This window comes from Symphalangus syndactylus, chromosome 10, assembly GCF_028878055.3.
Source record: "Symphalangus syndactylus isolate Jambi chromosome 10, NHGRI_mSymSyn1-v2.1_pri, whole genome shotgun sequence".
In the NCBI taxonomy this organism is placed as follows: Eukaryota; Metazoa; Chordata; class Mammalia; order Primates; family Hylobatidae; genus Symphalangus; species Symphalangus syndactylus.
This window is the reverse complement of record NC_072432.2, coordinates 50,283,901-50,304,645: the sequence shown is the minus strand read 5'-3', so window position 1 is coordinate 50,304,645 and position 20,745 is coordinate 50,283,901. Positions and strand designations below refer to the sequence as shown.

Sequence of the window (20,745 nt, the reverse complement as noted above, 5' to 3'; positions counted from 1 at the left end):
GTAGATGGTGAAGAAATTAAGTCATCAAATGTTGGCAAGTTTCTAGAAGCTTGGCTGTGAAAAGAAAGCAAGAGGTCTATGAGAAACTAGGTGTAAATGTGTATGAGCAAGAGAACGTTTTTGTTTCTTTGTTTTATGGAAGAGACTTGAAAATTAAATGACAATGAAAAAGAGCCAATAGGGAGAAATCGATAATACAGTTGAGAGAGAAAGTTGTGTGGGAAGGCTACAGATAGATCCAGTAAGATTTAACCTTCATTCGCTTATTCAAGATTCCTAAATCTTGAATAATGAAGATTGGGAAGGAGAGAAATGAATTCAGGTGCTTTCCTTTGGCTACAGGAATCACATCACAGAGAGGAGTGTACAAGTACTCTGCCCTCAGATCTATCATCTGCAAACAGTGTTGTTGTGTTAAACTTCGACCTCTCTTTCAGAAAGGGCAAGGACTCAATTGAGACATCTTACTAATTCACCTGATGTCAAATTCTATGAGAACTTCTAGTCTCATGTAAATAACCATAGATGTGGTTTCCCTGACTCCATATAAAGCAATTTAAGCAGATGCAATCCTTGCCCTTCAGTAAATCACAATAAAAAACAGATGACATGGACACACACATCCACCACCACCACCACCGCATAAGGACACAATATTACAGTAAGAGAACATGATGGTCTTAAATAAGCATCTATAGTAGGTACAAGTTTGGTATTTGTTATTTCTGGCTTACAGAATACATGAAGGTTTTGCTGGGAAACTGGGTGGGGTTAGGAAGAGCACTACTTGACCTTCACAGAAACGGGGTGGCCTGGGACAAAAGAGAAGAGGTAGAGCTGTGATTCCTTTAAGTTCCCAAGTTGAAACCTCTCTTTTATCACTCACCACTCAGACTTACAAGCCCTCAATAAATAACAGTAGTTGACTGATTGTTTAAAGTCATAGACCTAGATACTTAGTGATGGAAAAACTAGGCAAAGTTTGAGCAGATAAAGCTGGATGGAAGGCAGAATGCATACTGGAAATGAGGAGGGTTAAAAGGGCATGAAATGTTCTTAGACTGCCTATCAAAGGGTCTAGTGATGGAGGATTAAAGAGTAATTATGGTGATGTCCAGACAGCTCAGCAGAATACTCTAAAGGTGAGGGTTGGTGCCCAAACTAGACACTACCTTTTGGTTTCAGAGAGCAAGCTGGATGTAGAGGATATGAAAGAAATAGCAGAGAGTTTAGATATAAATATAATGTTGGCATAGCCAATATTTTAACATTGTTCTGATGGAAAAATTTCATCATATAAAATTTTGACATAAAAATTATGTCATTCTAAGCTAGAATCCAAAAAATTCTAGCTTCTTAAGCTTTCAAATAAGAGCTTCAAAGAGACTTTACATGAAAATATGTTTGAAAAGTATTTATCTGCTTTTTCAGTCTTGGCTATTCATGAGTCTTATATAAGGCATCTTGAAATGTATTCTAGCAAGCAAGGAAGACTAAATGAGTTTGGAAAGGGAGCTAGGGTCTAGATATTTTTAGATTGAGGGAGCTTTGCCCAAAGTCAAAAGCTAGCAAGAAGGCAGCCTATGAAATGGGAGAAACTATTTGCAAACCGTGTATCTAATAAGTGGTTAATTTCCAAAATATATGTTTAAACTCCTACAAATCAATTTTAAAAACCTGATAATTCAATTAAAATTGGCTGAAGACTTAGACATTTCTGCAAATAAGACGTACATTTGGTCAACATGTATAAAAATATACTCAATGTCTCTTATTATCAGGAAATTGCAAATAAAAACCACAGTGAGATAGCACCTCATACCAGTTAGGATGGCCACTATAAAAACAAAAAGTACAAGTGTTGGCAAGGATGTGGAGAAACTGGAATCCTTGTACATTGTTGATGGGAATGCAAAATGTTGCAGCTGCTGCAGAAAATAGAATAAAGTTTCCTCAAAAAATTAAAAATAGAACTACAGATGTTCCTCAACTTATGATGGGGTTACATCCTGATAAACCCATTGTAAGTTGAAAATATCATTAAGTCAAAAATGCATTTAACACTAAACATCATAGCTTGGCCTAGCCTACCTTAAATGTGCTCAGGACACTTACGTTAACCTATAGTTAGGCAAAATCATCTAACATACAGACTATTTTATAATAAAGCGTTGAATATCTCATGTAATTTATTGAATACTATACTGAAAGTGAAAAACAGAAGGGCTGTATGGGTGCTCGAAGTATGATTTCTATTGAATGTGTATCACTTTCACTCTATTGTAATGTCAAAAAAGTCATAAACCATTGTAAGTTGGGGATTGTCTGTATATGATACAGCAACTCTACTTCTGGGTACTTACCCAAAGGAATCTGAATCCAATCTCAAAGAGATACGAGGACCCCATGTTTGTGGCAGCACTATTCGCAATAGCTAGATATGGAAACAACCTAAATGTCCATCAATGAATAAATGGATAAAGAAAATGTGGTATATACATACAATGAAATATTATTCAACCTTAAAAAAGAGGGAAAGTCTGAAATATGAGGCAACATGGATGAACTTTGGGGACATTATGCTAAGTGAAATAAGCCAATCACAGAAGAATAAACATGGCATAATTCCATTTGTATGAGATACTTACCATAGTCAAACTCATGGAATCAAAGAGTGAAATGGTGGTTGTACAGAGCTAGTGGAAAAGGAAAATGAGAAGTTGCTAATCAATAGGCATAAACTCTCACTTATGCAAAATGCTGAAGTTCTTGAGATCTGCTGTATAATATTGTGCCTATACTGAACGGTATTGTACTGTACACTTAAAAATTTAAGACAGTAGATCTCATGTTAAGTGTTCTTTCCAAGATAAAATAAAATTTGAAAAGTTTGAAAATTTAAAAAATAAAAGCTAGCAAAAGACAGCACTAAGATTTTAATATTTGATTCCAAATCCTATAGCCATAGAATTGATTGTAAGCAGAAATAGGCAAGGTGCCTGGGATTAGAATATTACTACGGTTGCCTGGAAAGTAGTAATGAGAACTTGAACAAAGACAGAACTGACAAGAAAGAAGGGAGAAGGTTGGATTCTGAAGGAAACATGAAAGTGGTATTAATAGGATTTGACAACTGAGTATATGTGGCAGGTACATTACAGTGAGTGTGGGGTTTTGCCAGAATGGATTCATCTTACAGAGCAGCTGGTCATGGCGGGCCAATGAAATGAATCTATGTTCACATACCATCTAAGAGAATCGATTTATAACCTGTTTAAATGAAGAAGAATGATATGATCATGAGAACTGCCGTAAAAAGTGTTGTTGGGACAGTCCTGATTATAGAAATAGCAAAGTTAGTAAGCATTTGTGATTCTTACTGTGATAGTACTATTCCTTAGAAAAAAATGCTTTAATGAGCATATATGAATAAATCTAATCAATTTAGTAGCTAGATGACTGTTGGAAAAGGTTTGCTAGGGTTAATGATGTATTGAAAATAAGGTATCACAGTATATTATAAATTGAAACAGTCTTAGAGGTCACCTATAATAGTTCTATCATTTCCTTAAAAAACTATTTTTAGATCATTTCAAACATACACAAAAGTGGAGATAAATATCATGACTTACCATTAATTCATCAACAATTTGACAATTATCAATTTATGGCCAATCTTGTTTAATCATTTCTCCAACCTCAGATAACTATTTTATCTCTGAAAAACAAGAATTCTTTTAAAACCAAATAATAATAATAATATCACACCAGTTTTAGGTGTGATGATACTATTCCTTAATACTAATATATACTTAATTATATACTTATTTAATTACTTAATACCAATATAATTCCTTAATAATAACAATCATTCCTTAATACTATAAAATGCTGATCAGCATTCAACATTTCTCCAATTCTTTCATAATTTCTTTAGAAATGTCTGGGCCGGGCGCAGTGGCTCACGCTTGTAATCCCAGCACTTTGGGAGGCCGAGGCGGGCGGATCACGAGGTCAGGAGATCGAAACCACAGTGAAACCCCGTCTCTACTAAAAATACAAAAAATTAGCCGGGCGTGGTGGCGGGCGCCTGTAGTCCCAGCTACTCGGAGAGGCTGAGGCAGGAGAATGGCGTGAACCCGGGAGGCGGAGCTTGCAGTGAGCCGAGATCGTGCCACCGCACTCCAGCCTGGGTGACAGAGCGAGACTCCGTCTCCAAAAAAAAAAAAAAAAAAAAAGAAATGTCTCTAAAGTCCTTATACTTTGAGTTTCCCTTTCCTTCTTTTTTATTTTTCCTTCTATTTTATTGAAGAAATGAAGTAATGCATCTAATAAAGTTTCCCATGTTCTGGATTTTCCTGAATGCACCTTAATGGTCTTATTTTACATGTTCTTCTATCCTTGTATTTCCTCTAACCTGGTAGATATAGAGGCCTGATCAGATTCAAGTTCATTTATTTGTTCAGAATGCTCCATGAGTGTGAAGGTACACACAATGGTTGGTTTCTTCTTTTTGGTGAAAACTCCCTTATTTTTTAAAGATGGTTTAAATTGAAGTCTCAGAATGGTTAAGAGGCAGAGTCAAGTTAGTGAGAGAGTCAAGATTGAAACCTCAGACTTTTGGGTCTCAGTCTCTACCTCTTTCGTTATATCATGTTACTATAAAAAAAGCTTGCTAAGTGACTAGAACATAGCAGGTGGTCTATTCAGCATTGCATAAGACATGGTTGCACCACTCACAAAATTATCCAAGCCAGAAATCCAGAAGTCATCTAGGCTTCTCCACCTCTGTTACTTCTACTAAGTCCTACTGACTGTATCTATTTAACATCGCTCTCATTTGTTCCCTCCTCACCACTCCGACTGTCACTGCATTATTTCAGACTTTATTGTTGATTTTTTGGACCACTATGATTAGCCTTTGTAAGCTGCCCTTCTCCATAACAATCTTGCCTTCTTCAGTCACTGCTGCCTTGTTAACAAAAGATTTTTCCAACTGAAAATCTGAATATGTTATTTTTCTCAGTTTTCATGGTGGAGTTCATACTCCTTAGTGTGACAGACAGGTCCCTCCATCATCTGGCTTTGCCCATCTGACCAACCTCATGTGTCACTACTTTCACTCACAATATTCCAGTCTATTGAATTATTGAAGTTTTCTGGGTCTGCCAGCAAGAATATGTAGTGATTAAAAGTGTGGGCTCTAAAATTAGACATACTTGACTTTGATCCTTGAATTTCCCCATTTACTAGTTGTGCAATACAAGGCATACTTACCAGCACTGTGTCTCATATACCTCACCTCTCTAATGGGAATAATCTCAAAGAATTGTTTTCTATGTGTATGAAGAATGAGTGAAATAGTGCAGGTGAAGAATTTGCATGTGAGCCCTCGCTCAGTAAATACAGGATGGTGTTGTTATGTGATTTCATGTGTCTTTATAACCTTTGAACACGTTCCTAATAATGTTTCTCTCCTCCTTCTTGACAACCTCTCCTTCTTGACAAGCTAGCAAATTCCTACTCTTGTGTAAGGGCCCAGCTCCACTGCTCTTTTGCCAATTAGTAGTAAACCTCTCTCATTCCATAGCGCCTCAGAACCTTGTAGATATTTAAGTTACTGTATCCCATGGCTATATGTCTATCTGCCTTGCACAACTGCTAAATTTTTAGATAGAAACCATATTTTTTTGTTCTTCTTCTCATTTTCTATATCATGGTATGGCTCAGTGAAAAGCTCTATAATTTAAGGTTACTATATCCCATGGCTATATGTCTATCTGCCTTGCACAACTGTTAAATTTTTAGATAGAAATCATATTTTTTGTTTTTCTTCTCATATCCTATATCATAGTACGGCTCAGTGAAAAGCTCTATAATTCAAGGTTTGGTAAATTAAACTAAATTGATGGGGTTGAATTAAATTGAAAGAATGTATGCAACTTCTCTTTTTATGAGTCTGTATTTTCCAAGTAACTTTTATGAAAGAAAAGATGACTTATCCAAAGAATCTAATTGGGTGATTGGCACACAACTTAAAAATAATATTCATTAATTTTTGATTTCTCAAGCAGACTTCGCAACTGGAGGAAGAATAAAATGACTGGACTAGGAGAATATGCAAACTATTAAGCTAGATTTCCCTTTGTAAATTAAAAAATTGGTACTTTAGTTTATCAATCCATTCCTTGTGGGGTTGGTTTCATGAATCATGAATGGATCACTCCTGCCAGCTCTAGTCATTTTGTTATACTCATAGGAAAAAAATTAAATATGAAAATGAATAGAAAAGAGGTATATAGAAGCCCAAGAAAAAAAATGAGCTGACCTCACATGCACGACAGGAAGGGCCACATAAATGGACAATATACAGAGGTTTAATTTACAAAACAAAATATAAAATCTGCCTCTCAGTGGTATGATTTTCAAAAGTTCTAACTTTTATACTCAGCATCATGTTTTAGCAACTATATCTTACAAAGTCTGACTGACTTAATCATATCAACTTCAATTTACGAGTCACTAAAGTATATTTCAGAAGGAAACATAAAATAATTGATATTAAAATATTGATTGTTCATCTGCTCCTTTCCCTTATTGTTTAGTTTTTCTTTCTTTTTTTAGCTAAACTAATGCAAAATTATATCTAATGACAGCAAGCTTTCCTTTCTTTCGACATAGTGAAAACTTGTATAATTATGAAAATTTTAAAAGGTTAAATCCTTTGCTATTTATTTTAATTCAAATCCAGTATATTATTATACATATTCGGAACCCAAACTATTCATCTTCATCTAAACCTTCAATTAAATTCCACAATGCAAACCTCTTGGCTCTAGAATCACGTTTCTTGTTTATTCAACTGAGCCTGTGTCTTGAAAAAGTGTTGAAGTTTGGGGGTTTTCTGGTGAGAATCCACATTCTGACATCACCTTGGTCGTGACAGTGATTGGCTGTTGGAAGGCAAAGAAGAGTTTATAGCGAGCAAAAGCAAGTGAATGAGTGAGTGAGAGGGCAGAGGAAATACTCAATCTGTGCCACTCACTGCCTTGAGCCTGCTTCCTCACTCCAGGACTGCCAGAGGGTAAGATTTAATAGAACAACTTCATTATCATAAAATTAGACACTCCATAGTTTACATCTCTGAACTTGGATTTGAATTTTTCATTTAAATGATGTTATTGCATTGTACATGGTTTAATAATTATTTATCATTAAACTGGTACTTCAGATTTTAAATTCTTTCCAAAAGGCTAAACTTGTTAACCTAAACACGTAAATAAGTTCTTAATATTATGCACAAAAATTACATTATGCTTCTTACTTTCATTCTCTGCACATCACAGCTTAACTGTTTGTTTTCTCATTCTGATGCATTCAAGATAATCTGATTGAAATACTATTTTGCATTTGCAAATCTGCCTAGATATATGCATATTTCTCTACAAATTATATCTAGTCTGTACTTCAAGTATATATGTTGTCTTTTCAACATATTGAACATTAGGTTTTGATGTTTCCTATAGCTCTAAAATCAGAACAGAAAATACATTGTACTAACTAGAGAAATAAATACTGTTGGTAGTTTATCATACCCTTCCCAATAAAACTTGAAATTAAATCCTCAAAACTCTCCTTTAAGAATGTTTGAATTGTTGTCTGAGTTAGTAGTGGTCACTATAGAGGTCTGTGCTTTTTGGTGACTCACAAAGTAAATAAAAGTAGATTTATATAGGCAGCCAATTCTGCCTCCATGAACTACTTGGTTCTTTGTATTGTTATTATTATTATTTGTGCCATCTTTTCATCTGGTTATTTTTATAGTTATGAGAAATTTATGTAATCAAAATTATTTCTATAATTCTATGTATTTAAGTTTTTAGCTCTTTAAAATATTATAAATATTCCGACCCTTTTCATAAAGTGGCGAAGCAATAATCTTTCTGTTTTGCTGATGGGCTTGGTCATGGCTGGCAAAGTTCAAAGCATTATTTAGACCACCCCAATAGCAATCAGTGCTGCCTAAAAAGATGGGCTCCTTCAGGAGCAAAGCCTGTTTATTCCCAAGTGACCATCAAGAACTTTTACTAAGATGGGACCGTGAGAAACTGTCTGGGCACCAAAACCCAAAGACTCACTCTGCCACACAAAAAGAGTGTGACTTAGGACCCAAGACAGTATCTCCAGGACTTAGTGTCAGATACTCAATAAGGATGCAATAAATGTTGGCTGATGATGACACAATACAAAATTTACCAGCAGGTTTCGATATATGACATTGGTTTGCACAATTTAAACATTACTTTTCAAAATGTATTCATGGGAAATTGCCATCACCACGACATTTTGCTTCCAAAATATTGCCAAAGATGTGACTGTGTATGAGAAGGTGCTAACAGTTAAATGTGTATGTAAATGGCTGAGTGTTAGTAGGCTTTCAGCTAAGCTTGCCCAACCTCTATTATGATATAATTTTAAATACAATTTTATTAATTAGAATAAAATTAAGATAGGATAGCATTTCACTATCTCCTTTTACTCATGAGGAATTTATGTGGAACTGAGGCTCTTTGCATGGCTGCAAGCCCCAAGATTATTCAGGCCCTATTCCCACTTTGAGAGCTGCATCTTCAATTGTTCCATAGAATTGAAATTTTCATCCATGTCTGTCATCCTAACCCTGGAGAGCCCCTAATCCATCCCAGTACAGTCTCACACACTAGCAGATGCAAAGCTTAAATGGAGCTGGAGAGCAAATTAATTTGAGGAAATCTGCCCCCGATATCCCAAGGCGAAACTCTGAAGAACTCTTCTCATGGAAGCATCCTTAGTAGAGTTGCTGGTGGGTGCTACATGCTATCAGTGTGGTATTTCATATATTATGGATCCTCTCTGTCTCTCTCTCTCTCTCTGTCTTTCATCTGCCCACCCATACACACACACACACACACACAGACATGCACACACACACATACACACACCCACCAATTATTCCAAGATATTCAGAGGAAAATTGCTCCTACTTTCCATTTTACAAATAAATTTTTAGCCCAAAACCTATACAGAATCTGGAAACCGCCTATAGAGTATTGGTGATTTTTGCTTTTTTGTTTTATTTTTGAGACAGGATCTCACTCTGTTGCCCAGGGTGGAGTACAGTGGTATGAACATGGCTCACTGCAACCTTGGCCTCCCAGGCTCAGCCTCTCGAGTAGCTAGGCCTACTGCTGTGCACCACCATGCCAAGCTAATTTCTGCACTTTTTGTAGAGAACAAGTTTCACCATGTTGCCTAGGCTCGTCTCAAACTCTTGGACTTAAGCGATCTGCCCACCTTGGCCTCCCAAAGTACTGGTTTTAGAGGCATAAGCCACCACACCTGGTTGAGTTTTTAACTGTAAACAAACAAACAGGGCACACAACTACACTAACAATTCAATTCACTTAGCTGACACTCCCATGTCAATATTAAGAGGGCCGTTACACCAATGTGAAGTACCCTAAGTATTCAAAATCTCTTGCAGTAATGAAAAAGTCTTTAATTGACAAATCACAGAAAATAGGTTAAAACCAAGTATGGAACTCAAGATTATTTAAATGGATGGGTTAAGTCAGTCTTATATTACTTAAATAGAAGGAATAATTTGAAAATAAAAGGAATAATTTAGTTTTAATTAGTCAGTGATAATTACACAGAAATGAAAACAAATTAAATACTTCATCTTTGAATATGAGTTAAAAAGTTATGCTCTTAGTTTTAATATTTTATTAACCTTACCACTTCATTAATTCCAGAAGCAATCACCAAAATGAAGACTGCTTTAATTTTGCTCAGCATTTTGGGAATGGCCTGTGCTTTCTCAGTAAGTTCTTTATCAAAACCCACAGTTATTTTCAGTTTTGTCTTTTTATGTAAAAGAAAAATTATGTAATAATTAAATGTTCTTTAAAACAGATGAAAAATTTGCATCGAAGAGTCAAAATAGAGGATTCTGAAGAAAATGGGGTAATTAATTTTAGCATACGTCCTTGGCCTGATTATACTTGCTGTATATTTATTGCATATTAAACATGAATATATCATTTATTTTGTTTTTGCAGGTCTTTAAGTACAGGCCACGATATTATCTTTACAAGCATGCCTACTTTTATCCTCATTTAAAACGATTTGCAGTTCAGGTAAATATAGAAATTCATTTTTCTTCAGTTTAATTTCTATTATAATTTAAAGGAGATCAAATTTTAACTATAAAACACCTAAATTCAACTCTCACTGAAATTCAGTCAAAAAAGCCTGCTTACTACTATAAGAAGTTTGTTTTTAGGGAAATAAGGTTTATTTCTAAGTTCTCTTTTAAAGCAGACATATACACAGAGTAAAATCATTTGGATCATTTGGGTACAGTCTAGAATGATATAATAAAAACAAACACTGTAGCACATTGAGCTCTGGTGTTTTTGCTAACTCACAGACGAAAGTGGACAGTTTTATCAGTTGTTGACCAATTCCATCAGTGATAAGGTCACTGGCTGTCCTATTACAGCTGATTCAATACTGTCGATAGCTGTTTACATGTGGCACTGCAGAGTCCTTTAATTGGTAGGGGAAAATTTGACGTCGTAAACATCAGAGGCCATTGTTTTTTTAAAAAACCTTGATAATCAATGGTAATTTCTGAAGATTTTCTGCATCTTAACCTGTATGGGTCACTAGAGCAATATGTCATACACTGGAGCATAATTATAACGGTAAAACTGCAGAGGAAAAAGAAATTCACGACGTGCACCAAAAAAGCTTGTGAGAAAAACAAACCATCCCTTAAATTTGTAAACAAAAAGGAAAATAACTAAAACTAAGAGTTTCCAATTTTGCTAGGTTACCTGTGAAGAGTTCCTTCGAAAACCAGAGGGTGTGGTGTTGATTTTAAATATACAACAAACCAGGATTCCACTATTTTTAGTACTATACAGTTTGGGTTCAGGACACCAATTATGCACCACTTGACCCAGGACTCTTGAGACACTAAAAGCAGTCAGGATGCTGAAAACGATGCCTCAGCACAGTGGCTTGGCATTGCATCTTACCATATGTTGGGCTAATCCATCTCTAACCCCTACAATGATAGGAAATGATCATTTTAAAGTATTTCTAGCACCAGCATAATTATGGGGAATTTGTGTGGCCACAAAAATATGAGCATGAATGAAACAAGAGTTGTGGGTTTTCAGAATTGTATTCCCTTCTTTGGTTTACCTCAGACCCATAAATAAACAGTACTTGTTTGAAAGTTTGCTTTGTTCTCTTTTTTAAACTAAATGGAAATGATAATAAATTCAAGTCTCTGACTAGCTTCTAAACTTTTCTGAAATATTAGGTACATAGAGATATTCATTCCCATCTGGATATTTTTACAGATATGTATGTATGGGCCCATTAAAATGTCCATAGTGAAGCAATATTAGGAGACATTACATTTCTCAATATTGATAGACCTGAGTTTTGTAGATCAAGGAGATCTTTAATATACAAATTTTTTCACAAATTATATGCAGATAGGCCCATCTCAACTAACGTAGAATTTGTAAGATAGTTGTTTTTAAATAAAATTATATACAATCTATCTCCCAATCCAACTGTCTGACCTAGTATTCATGACCCATTCTTCTACTTTACAAAATTTGATTTTCTTTAAGTGTATTGTTAGGTATTTAGTGCCCAAGTTGTCACCCCAAAATACATTAAGCTGTATTGGCTTTGAAATTCATGTTTTCATCAAACAAATCTGCATTTATATACAATCATTTCTAAATTACCAAGTTACAATGACATATGTTATTTGGATTGCAAAGTGATCAGCAAGCTATCTATTATGGCTTATATATCTGCTAGACTATAGAAATGAAAGTTTAAGTAAACTTAACATCCTAAGCTTCTTAATTGAGAAAATTGTCTTTTTGTGATTCAAATGATATTTTATTAGTGTGTGAACTCATAGAAGGTAAGAATTTAATCTTATATTTCTTTTATCGGACTCATCTCAGCTATGATACAAGAGTCGTGGGTTTTCAGAATTGTCTTCAATTTCAGAACTCTTTCATCTATCTGTGTAGACAAATGAAAGACTTCTTGGAGAATCAATTGGACTTAGTAACAAATTGGTAATAATGCATAAATGAAAGATAGGAAAATGCCAAAGCTTCAAGGCATTTCATACAGCTTTTAAAGTGTTCTCATTGCAGACACTAATTGAAGAGTGATGTGGTTGAGTTAGGGAGAAAGCCAGAGGTGAAGGAGCATGTAAAGTGATTGAAATATCCCCACTGAGAGAAACAGTTCTGATTGCATAAATATACTGTCCTCTATAATTAAGTTAACTAACAAATATAAATCGTTCAAATGTAATACTCTATTCACCCTCTGGGCTAGGGAAGGCACAACCGTTAAGGTCATGGCAGTGGAAGAATAGGTTTAATTATTTTCTTTTCCACCTGAGGTTATTCCTGGCTCGAGGTGACAAGCATTCCTTTTCCTCGGGTGGATGATGTGGCCATCTGAAGAATGAGCCAGCAGGGACAACCCCACAGGACCTGGACATGAATGTTGTCTAACATCTGATTTCTAACCCAGAAGTTAGAGATCCTTCTGCAGCTATATTTTCTAAATGCAAGACACTTAACTGGGTCATCAGAATCAAAGCTAAATATTGCTGGGAAGGAAATGACAGAATCTTAGGTTGGAATTTACATTTCCTTTCAAAAAGTAGCAAAACTCTTTAGCTTATTTTTTATATACAAAATCTTAATTTATTCTCATTCAACACTGAACTTGTTAGAGGGATATTACTCTACATAACCTCCCAAATAATTAAATGAATAAATTTTTCTGTCATAAGACTTTTACTTCACATGTATAAATTAACCTCACTTTAGGAACTGGCTTTAATTAAATTTAAAGATACTAAAAGTTATATGCAAATTAAATGCCATTAAATTAAGTGCTAATTTAAATTCAACAGGAGAGCTCACTATGTAAGAGAATCATCTATAACAACTTTTATAGTAAGCTGAATGATTTCTTTTATGTTTTCTAAATAAAATTTTAAAATGTGAACTATATCTTAGCCCAAGGTCTGCCTTGAACCTGCTGGAGAAGTCACAACTTTTTTAGGCTGCTGATTCATTCTCCATAAAATTTAAAAATTGGACCAGAGAATTCATTTGTTCTCTCAAAGTTAAACAATTCTGTGATTCATTGCCCTAGGTTTTACATACAAAATGTTTCAATATATTGTCAATGCTTTGGAAGTTGACAAATGGGACATCCAATTCATATCTTGATCATAGTAAAATGCCTATTTTTCTCTAACTTCGTTTTGCATGTCTAATCTCCTGTCTTTCTCACATCAGTATGCAATCTGTTCTTAGTAAACAAGTCAGTCAAGATGGTAATACTAATTAGATTGAGTAAATATTTGTGTGTATTTTATTGTGATTCAATTAGCAGGAAATTTAAATTGCTGTTGAATATATTTGTACACAGGTAAGAGTATACATACATGTATATATATTTTTAGGGCAGTAGTGACTCATCCGAAGAAAATGGAGATGATAGTTCAGAAGAGGAGGAGGAAGAAGAGGTAAGGAATTTTGCAATCTTTTCATAATAAAGCACACAGCACAAAAAACAAATAGGAAACTAGTCTTTTGCAGTCTGGACTCAGAAAATAGCCATTGTCACTTTAGTAACTGCCCATAATATCCTATTTTGGAGAAGTAGAATTTTATTTAAATTAGGATCCACTAACATGACCTGTTTAAAACACTATTGCAGTTTGGGGTTGAAGATACTTACAAATGGTGCTCAAAACCAAAAATGTCTCCCTTTTAAGTAGAAGTAGTATAAAATCTGATAAAAAGCAACAGATAGCATTACTTCTATTTAGGTGGATAGAACATGATGTTAGAAGACAAGTGAATAATAATCCTAAACTCAGTGCAAGACTTGTTTTAAGGACTGAACTTTAAAATTTAATTTACCAAGAGGGTAATATGTAAAAACCAGTGTATCTCCTCTACAATATTGTTGTGATTCATCAGCCTTTCATAACCCACAAAGTAGGGTTATTCTTTTTAAAGAAATTTCAGGCTTGGTGTGGTGGCTCATGCCTGTAATCCCAACACTCTGAGAGGCCAAGGCAGGCAGATCACTTGAGGTCAGGAGTTTGAGACCAGCCTGGCCAACATGGTGAAACCCTGTCTCTACTAAACATACAAAAATTAGCCAGGTGTGGTGGCATGCACCTGTAATTCCTGTCACTCGAGAAGCTGAGACATGAGAATCACTTGAACCCGGAAGGTGGAGGTTGCAGTGAGCCAAGATCCTGTCACTGCACTCCAGTCTGCACAACAGAGCAAGACTCTGTCACAGAAAAAAAAAAAACAAAAACAACAACAAAAAAATCATACGTCTTTTTTGGTAGTAATAAAATTCATAGGTATATAAATATCTTCCCATATAGTTTTACAGATTAGTGTAGTCCCGGGCTAAGAATCATCTACATGTCTTGGAAATTGTGCTACCATGTTTATAACTGACACTCTTGCCTAAGGAAACATACCAATTAGGATGCATCTTTCCCGCATAGTCAATTATAGCTACGACTGGTTTAGGAACCTTTTAAATTCAGGTTTTCTCAGGTGCTATTTATGAATGGAAAATGATAATCAAAAATGGATCATGTATTAACAGCTATCTTGAAAACAAAATGGTGTGGCAACTTGAAAAGTGAGGAATCATTAGTTTGGTATATTTTTAACTATAAAAGTAACATTTCCCGTATCATAGTTTATACTAACATCTTAAAGGAAGGCCTTACAAGAATGTTAAGCCAGTACCAGGAAAAATGCCACCCACTAAATCCCACAACATTTCTGCTGGAGTTCCACATAGCAATCTTACATAAGAACTAGGCTAGGGTTATCCATTTAGTTATAGCTATTGCCTTGTCAACTACATTTCCCAACTAGATTGCATATCTTTTGGGAGTGGCTCTTCATTTGTTGTGGTGGTGGTTGAGGACTGAGGAAGACTAGGATTTCTTTGGGGACTCTGATGAAATCAAGTACACACAAAATTTTGCCAAGGATCTCTGAACATTTAAGGTCTTCCCAGAATGTATCTGCAGACACCTCATGACCGTAGGTTAAAATCCCTGCTTTGGGGAAGAGCCATGCTACTCAGTTTTATATCTCTTCATGCTGCCTAGCATGATTTCTTATACATATGTGGTGCCCAGTAAATACATGGTGGTTTGGTTTTGAAACTTCAGAGGAATAAATGCAACAAACTTCATTCATTACAAGTAGTAATGGAAAAGCGGATAAATAAAACCAGAAGTCTTTCATCCTGAAGAGATTCTGAAACATCTTTTTTCCTCGTTCTCTAAAATGTTATTAGCAATTTAAGTTAAATATAGAGTCCCCAGGGATTGTATTTGTATGAGGAGAATATTTAGGCATATTTTCTATTTGGTGATCACACATTTCCTTTTTCCACTCCTAAACTATTTAGTCTCATAAAAGAAACTTTTTTTTTTTTGAGACTGAGTCTCGCTCTGTTGCCCAGGCTGGAGTTCAGTGGCTTGATCTCGGCTCACTGCAAGCTGCACCTCCCAGGTTCACGCCATTCTCCTGCCTCAGCCTCCCGAGTAGCTGGGACTACAGGCACCCGCCACCACGTCTGGCTAATTTTTTGTATTTTTAGTAGAGATGGGGTTTCACCATGTTAGCCAGGATGGTCTCAATCTCCTGACCTTGTGATCCACCCGCCTCAGCCTCCCAAAGTGCTGGGATTACAGGTGTGAGCCACCGCACTCGGCCATAAAAGAAACTTTGATTGAAATATACATAATAAAATTATCCTAATTATACATCTCATTGAAATTTCAGAAATTGAACACATAAGTGAAACTAGCACTCATATCAAAAAGCAGTGTGTGCCTTGTGTTCCATTCCACTCATTAACAAACCCCTACCAAAGGCAAGCACTATTTTGACTCTTAATGGATTGACTTTGGCCTGTTTTTGTATATTATAAATGTAGGATCATACATCATTTACTCTTTGTGTGTCACTTCTTCGCTCTCAGATTTAGAGATTCATCCATTGTTGTTCTGTAGTTGTAGATCAATTATTCTCATTGTCAGTATTTCATTATGTGAATATACCAAAATGTGTTATTCTTCTGTTGATGGGCACTTAAGTAATTTCCAAGTTTGGGTGATTACAAAGTGCTGCTATGAACTTTTTAGAACTTATTCTGGTGAACATATACATATTCATTTCTCGATGCCATTTCACCTAAAAGTGAAATTTCAGAGTCAAAATCTACTGAGGCATATATTCAACCTTAGTAGATGGCAACCAGCTTTCCAAAACAGACGTACTCAGGTAAACTCTCACCATCAGTGTATGAGGGTTCCGGTTGCTCCACATTCTCACCAACACTTGCTTCTTTCAGTCTTGTTAGCCAATCTAGCCAGTTGATAATATCTTTGTAAGAACAAATTAGTGCTATTTTTCTATCCAATAAATTTGTGGAGCCTCATACCCATCAACAGTGACCTATTTTCCTATTTAACTCATGTGCAGCAGAACATCCTTAAAAATAAAGTATCTGGGAAAAGAAAAGGTGTTGTAAGAGAAAATATAAAAGTTGGGATATTGGGTCTTTAGTTGTGACCCTACCACCAATAAACTGCTATCTGTTTGACCTCACGTGACTCATACAACCCAATCAGATTTTTCAACTGCAAATAGTATATTCTTCTACTCTGGGGATCTTTCTAAGGATGCTAGCATATATTTCTCCTTCTACCTCTGAAACATCTGTTGGAATAAAGCATAAACATAAAACAATAAATAAACAGCATGGTGTTTTGGGGATATTTGACACAATTAGCTTGGAGACTGTTTGGGGTATACTCTGGTAGTACTGCAACCCTTCACTGAAATAGTGAAATTTACAAATTTGATGAGACAAACGTGGTGCTTTAGTCACTCTGTTTTAATAAAAGGCTAAATATTTGTTTGTTTGTTTTAAACTTTAAAGTTATCACAATCTCTTAAAATGCATTGAAATGAATTCAATTTTCCAGTATTTGTTTAAAGTAAATAAATCGTATATATAGGAAATCTTGACTTTTATTATTAGCTACAAATTACACTGAGATCAACTAAATTAAAAAACAATTGCCTCACAACATGATAAAAGGCAAAAGATGAAACACTAAAGATTTTAATAGACATTCATTTGAAGAGTATTAATTTTTTAAAACATCTTCATGCAGACTGGGAGCAGTGGCTCAAGCCTGTAATCCCAGCACTTTGGGAGGTCGAGGCGGGCAGATCACGAAGTCAAGAGATCGAGATCATCCTGGCCAACACGGTGAAACCCCGTTTCTACTAAAAATACAAAAATTAGCTGGGTGTGGTGGCATGTGCCTGTAGTCTCAGCTGCTGGGTAGGCTGAGACAGGAGAATCGCTTGAACCCAGGAGGCAGAGGTTGCAGTGAGCCAAGATCTCACCACTGCACTCCAGCCTAGCAACAGAGCACAACTCTGTGTAAAAACAAAACAAAACAAACAAAAAAAAACCTTCATGCAATAATATGTCACTAAGAATTTCTTAGAGTGTTTAGTTTCCTCTTTGTACAGAAAAAAAATGATGTGTCAAATGCCTGAAACACAAGTATTTTTTAATTGATAAAATACAAAGCAGAAATATCTAAAACATATAGTGTGGAGTAAGGAGGATTAAATAACTTGGAGTTGAGCTCTTAGAAGTGAGAAATGCAAATGGCATAAGGGAAGGCAGGCTTTGAGTGATCAGCCAGCTGAGAGATGCTAAGTTTTTCCAAATAATAAACCTTAAACAAATGATTCACAGCTCCAGTAAATCTTGAACTATCTTCCAGGTAAAATAATTTTTCCTACTATGAATATTTTTAAAAGGAGACCTCAAATGAAGGAGAAAACAATGAAGAATCGAATGAAGATGAAGACTCTGAGGCTGAGAATACCACACTTTCTGCTACAACACTGGGCTATGGAGAGGACGCCACGCCTGGCACAGGGTATACAGGGTTAGCTGCAATCCAGCTTCCCAAGAAGGTAACAATGGAATTATTCCTCCAAAATGAAATTATTACCATTAGTAATAATGATAATGTTCAATCTTTTAAAAACTTTTTTACAGGAGTCTAAGGGTATCCTAACACTACACACATAGTATTTTATACTATCTTCATTAACTCGTTGAAAAAGTGAGAGCAGATACAATTTTCCTATTTACAAATAAGAAAATATCTTCTCCCAGGCAAGTTCTCCCACCATGTTATTATACTGACTTTTACATTATAACGGAAGACTAAGAACACACATCTAGGCATGGATAAAAGGTCCTGAGAGATACCATGTCATTCCATGGAAGAGAATTCCAAGACAGAGAAAGTGAGCAGCAAAAAGATAGGAAGACTATCCCCCAGGAAAGGCATTATCTTTAAATAATGGCACGCTTCCCCATCAAAACCCATGACAAAGGGGTTTATCCTGAAGTTTCAAAGCCCCCAATCATTTTGTAAATTAAATTGGTCTTAATTCAAATAAGACGCCTAGAATAAGGCTGTCAGTATTGTGTTGCATGACGTGATGGCCTTAAATTTTACATTTCTCACAGCTAGATTTGGGTTCTTTCAAACGTTTCCTTACAGGCCGGTGATATAACAAACAAAGCCACAAAAGAGAAGGAAAGTGATGAAGAAGAAGAGGAGGAAGAGGAAGAAAATGAAAACGAAGAAAGCGAAGCGGAAGTGGATGAAAACGAACAAGGCATAAACGGCACCAGTACCAACAGCACAGAGGCAGAAAACGGCAACGGCAGCAGCGGAGGAGACGATGGAGAAGAAGGGGAAGAAGAAAGTGTCACTGGAGCCAATGCAGAAGGCACCGCAGCGACCGGAGGGCAGGGCAAGGGCAGCTCTAAGACAACAACCTCTCCAAATGGTGGGTTTGAACCTACAACCCCACCACAAGTCTATAGAACCATTTCCCCACCTTTTGGGAAAACCACCACCGTTCAATATGAGGGGGAGTACGAATACACAGGCGCCAATGAATACGACGATGGATATGAAATCTATGAAAGTGAGAACGGGGAACCTCGCGGGGACAATTACCGAGCCTACGAGGATGAGTACAGCTACTTTAAAGGACAAGGCTACGACGTCTATGATGGTCAGAATTACTACCACCACCAGTGACGCCCCAGCCTGGGATGAATTCATCCATTCTGGCTTTGCATCCGGCTACCATTTTCGAAGCTCGACTCAGGAAGGTGCAATATAACAAATGTGCATATTATAATGAGGAATGGTACTACCGTTCCAAATTTTCTGTAATTGCTTCTGCAAAGTAATAGGCTTCTTGTCCCTTTTTTTTCTGGCATGCTATGGAACGATCATTGTAAATCAGGGCCATTTATCAAGCAGTACACCATGTCATAAGATCAAATTTCATTGAATGGTTTGAGATTGTAGCTCTATAAACAGTAGTTTTTAACATGCCTGTACTATTGCTAACTGCGAAAACATACTCTTTGTACAAGAAGTGCTTCTAAGAATTTCATTGACATTAATGACACTGTATACAATAAATGTGTAGTTTCTTAATCGCACTACCTATGCAACACTGTATATTAGGTTTATCATCCTCATGTATTTTTATGTGACCTGTATGTATATTCTAATCTATGAGTTTTATCACAAATAAAAATGCAATCCTTCAAATGTGTTATAATTAGGAAGAGAAGTGAGAGATTCCTAATGGAAAAAGGTGAAACAAATGGAAGACAATTTCACTAAAGGAGAAAAGCTTATTTCCACTATGGTTTAAAACTAAGAGGCACTGTAAACATTTTCTTTTGGCTAAATCAACATAACTAAGACTTTGCCATGCTTGTGGGCAGGGTTAGCCATACACATCAGGGGAATGAATGGCTCTTATTAGAGTTGCCAGATATGGCAAATATATACGATGCCTATTAAATTTGAATTTCAGATAAACAATGAATAATTTTTAGTATAAGTATACCCCATGCAATATTTGGCCTTTGTGAAATATTTTGGACATACTTATACTAAATAAATGATTCACTACCTATCTAATACTCAACTTTATTATATATTTATTTTTTGAGACAGAGTCTCACTCTATCACCCAGGCTGGAGTGCGGTGGCACCATCTCGGCTCACTACAACCTCTGCCTCCTGGGTTCAAGCCATTTTCCTACCTAAGCCTCCTGAGTACCTAGGATTACAGTCACACACCACCACACCTGGCTAAATTTTTGTATTTTGAGTAGAGACAGAGTTTCACCATGTTTGCCAGGCAGCTGGTCTTGAACTCCTGACCTCAAGTGATCCATCCACCTTGGCCTCCCAAAGTGCTGGGATTACAGGTGTGAGCCACCACGGCCAGCCCTGATACTCAACTTTAACTGAGTGCTTTGTTTATCTGGCAATCCTACTTCTACTTGGCTTAATTTTAGCTGGACAAGAGGTGGAATGAGGTAGAAAAAAACTCTTACACAACACATACACACAAAGGAGGGCTGATATACAAAGACTTAACAGCAAGTCACACCTTGATATAAACCTGAGAGCAATTTAAAATGGGAATAAAGAAGGAA

The 20,745-nt window shown here is 36.0% G+C and overlaps 1 protein-coding gene across 1 annotated transcript; it reads left to right on the top strand.

Moving 5' to 3' along the window:
- Positions 1-7,004: 7,004 nt before the first annotated feature.
- Positions 7,005-19,843, top strand: IBSP (integrin binding sialoprotein). The gene is made up of 7 exons (XM_055296360.1): positions 7,005-7,084; positions 9,795-9,862; positions 9,955-10,005; positions 10,101-10,178; positions 13,574-13,636; positions 18,012-18,170; positions 18,770-19,843. Exons 2-7 carry the CDS (start codon positions 9,809-9,811, stop codon positions 19,316-19,318), a joined length of 954 nt encoding a protein of 317 aa, XP_055152335.1. The 5' UTR covers positions 7,005-7,084; positions 9,795-9,808; the 3' UTR covers positions 19,319-19,843.
- Positions 19,844-20,745: the final 902 nt, after the last annotated feature.

Bases quoted from the DNA above. Each gene is read 5' to 3' on its own strand.
- IBSP (XM_055296360.1), top strand. From the start codon at position 9,809: ATGAAGACTGCTTTAATTTTGCTCAGCATTTTGGGAATGGCCTGTGCT. The intron at 10,179-13,573 runs GTAAATATAGAA...ATATATTTTTAG, and splicing joins TAAAACGATTTGCAGTTCAG to GGCAGTAGTGACTCATCCGA. The intron at 18,171-18,769 runs GTAACAATGGAA...GTTTCCTTACAG, and splicing joins CAATCCAGCTTCCCAAGAAG to GCCGGTGATATAACAAACAA.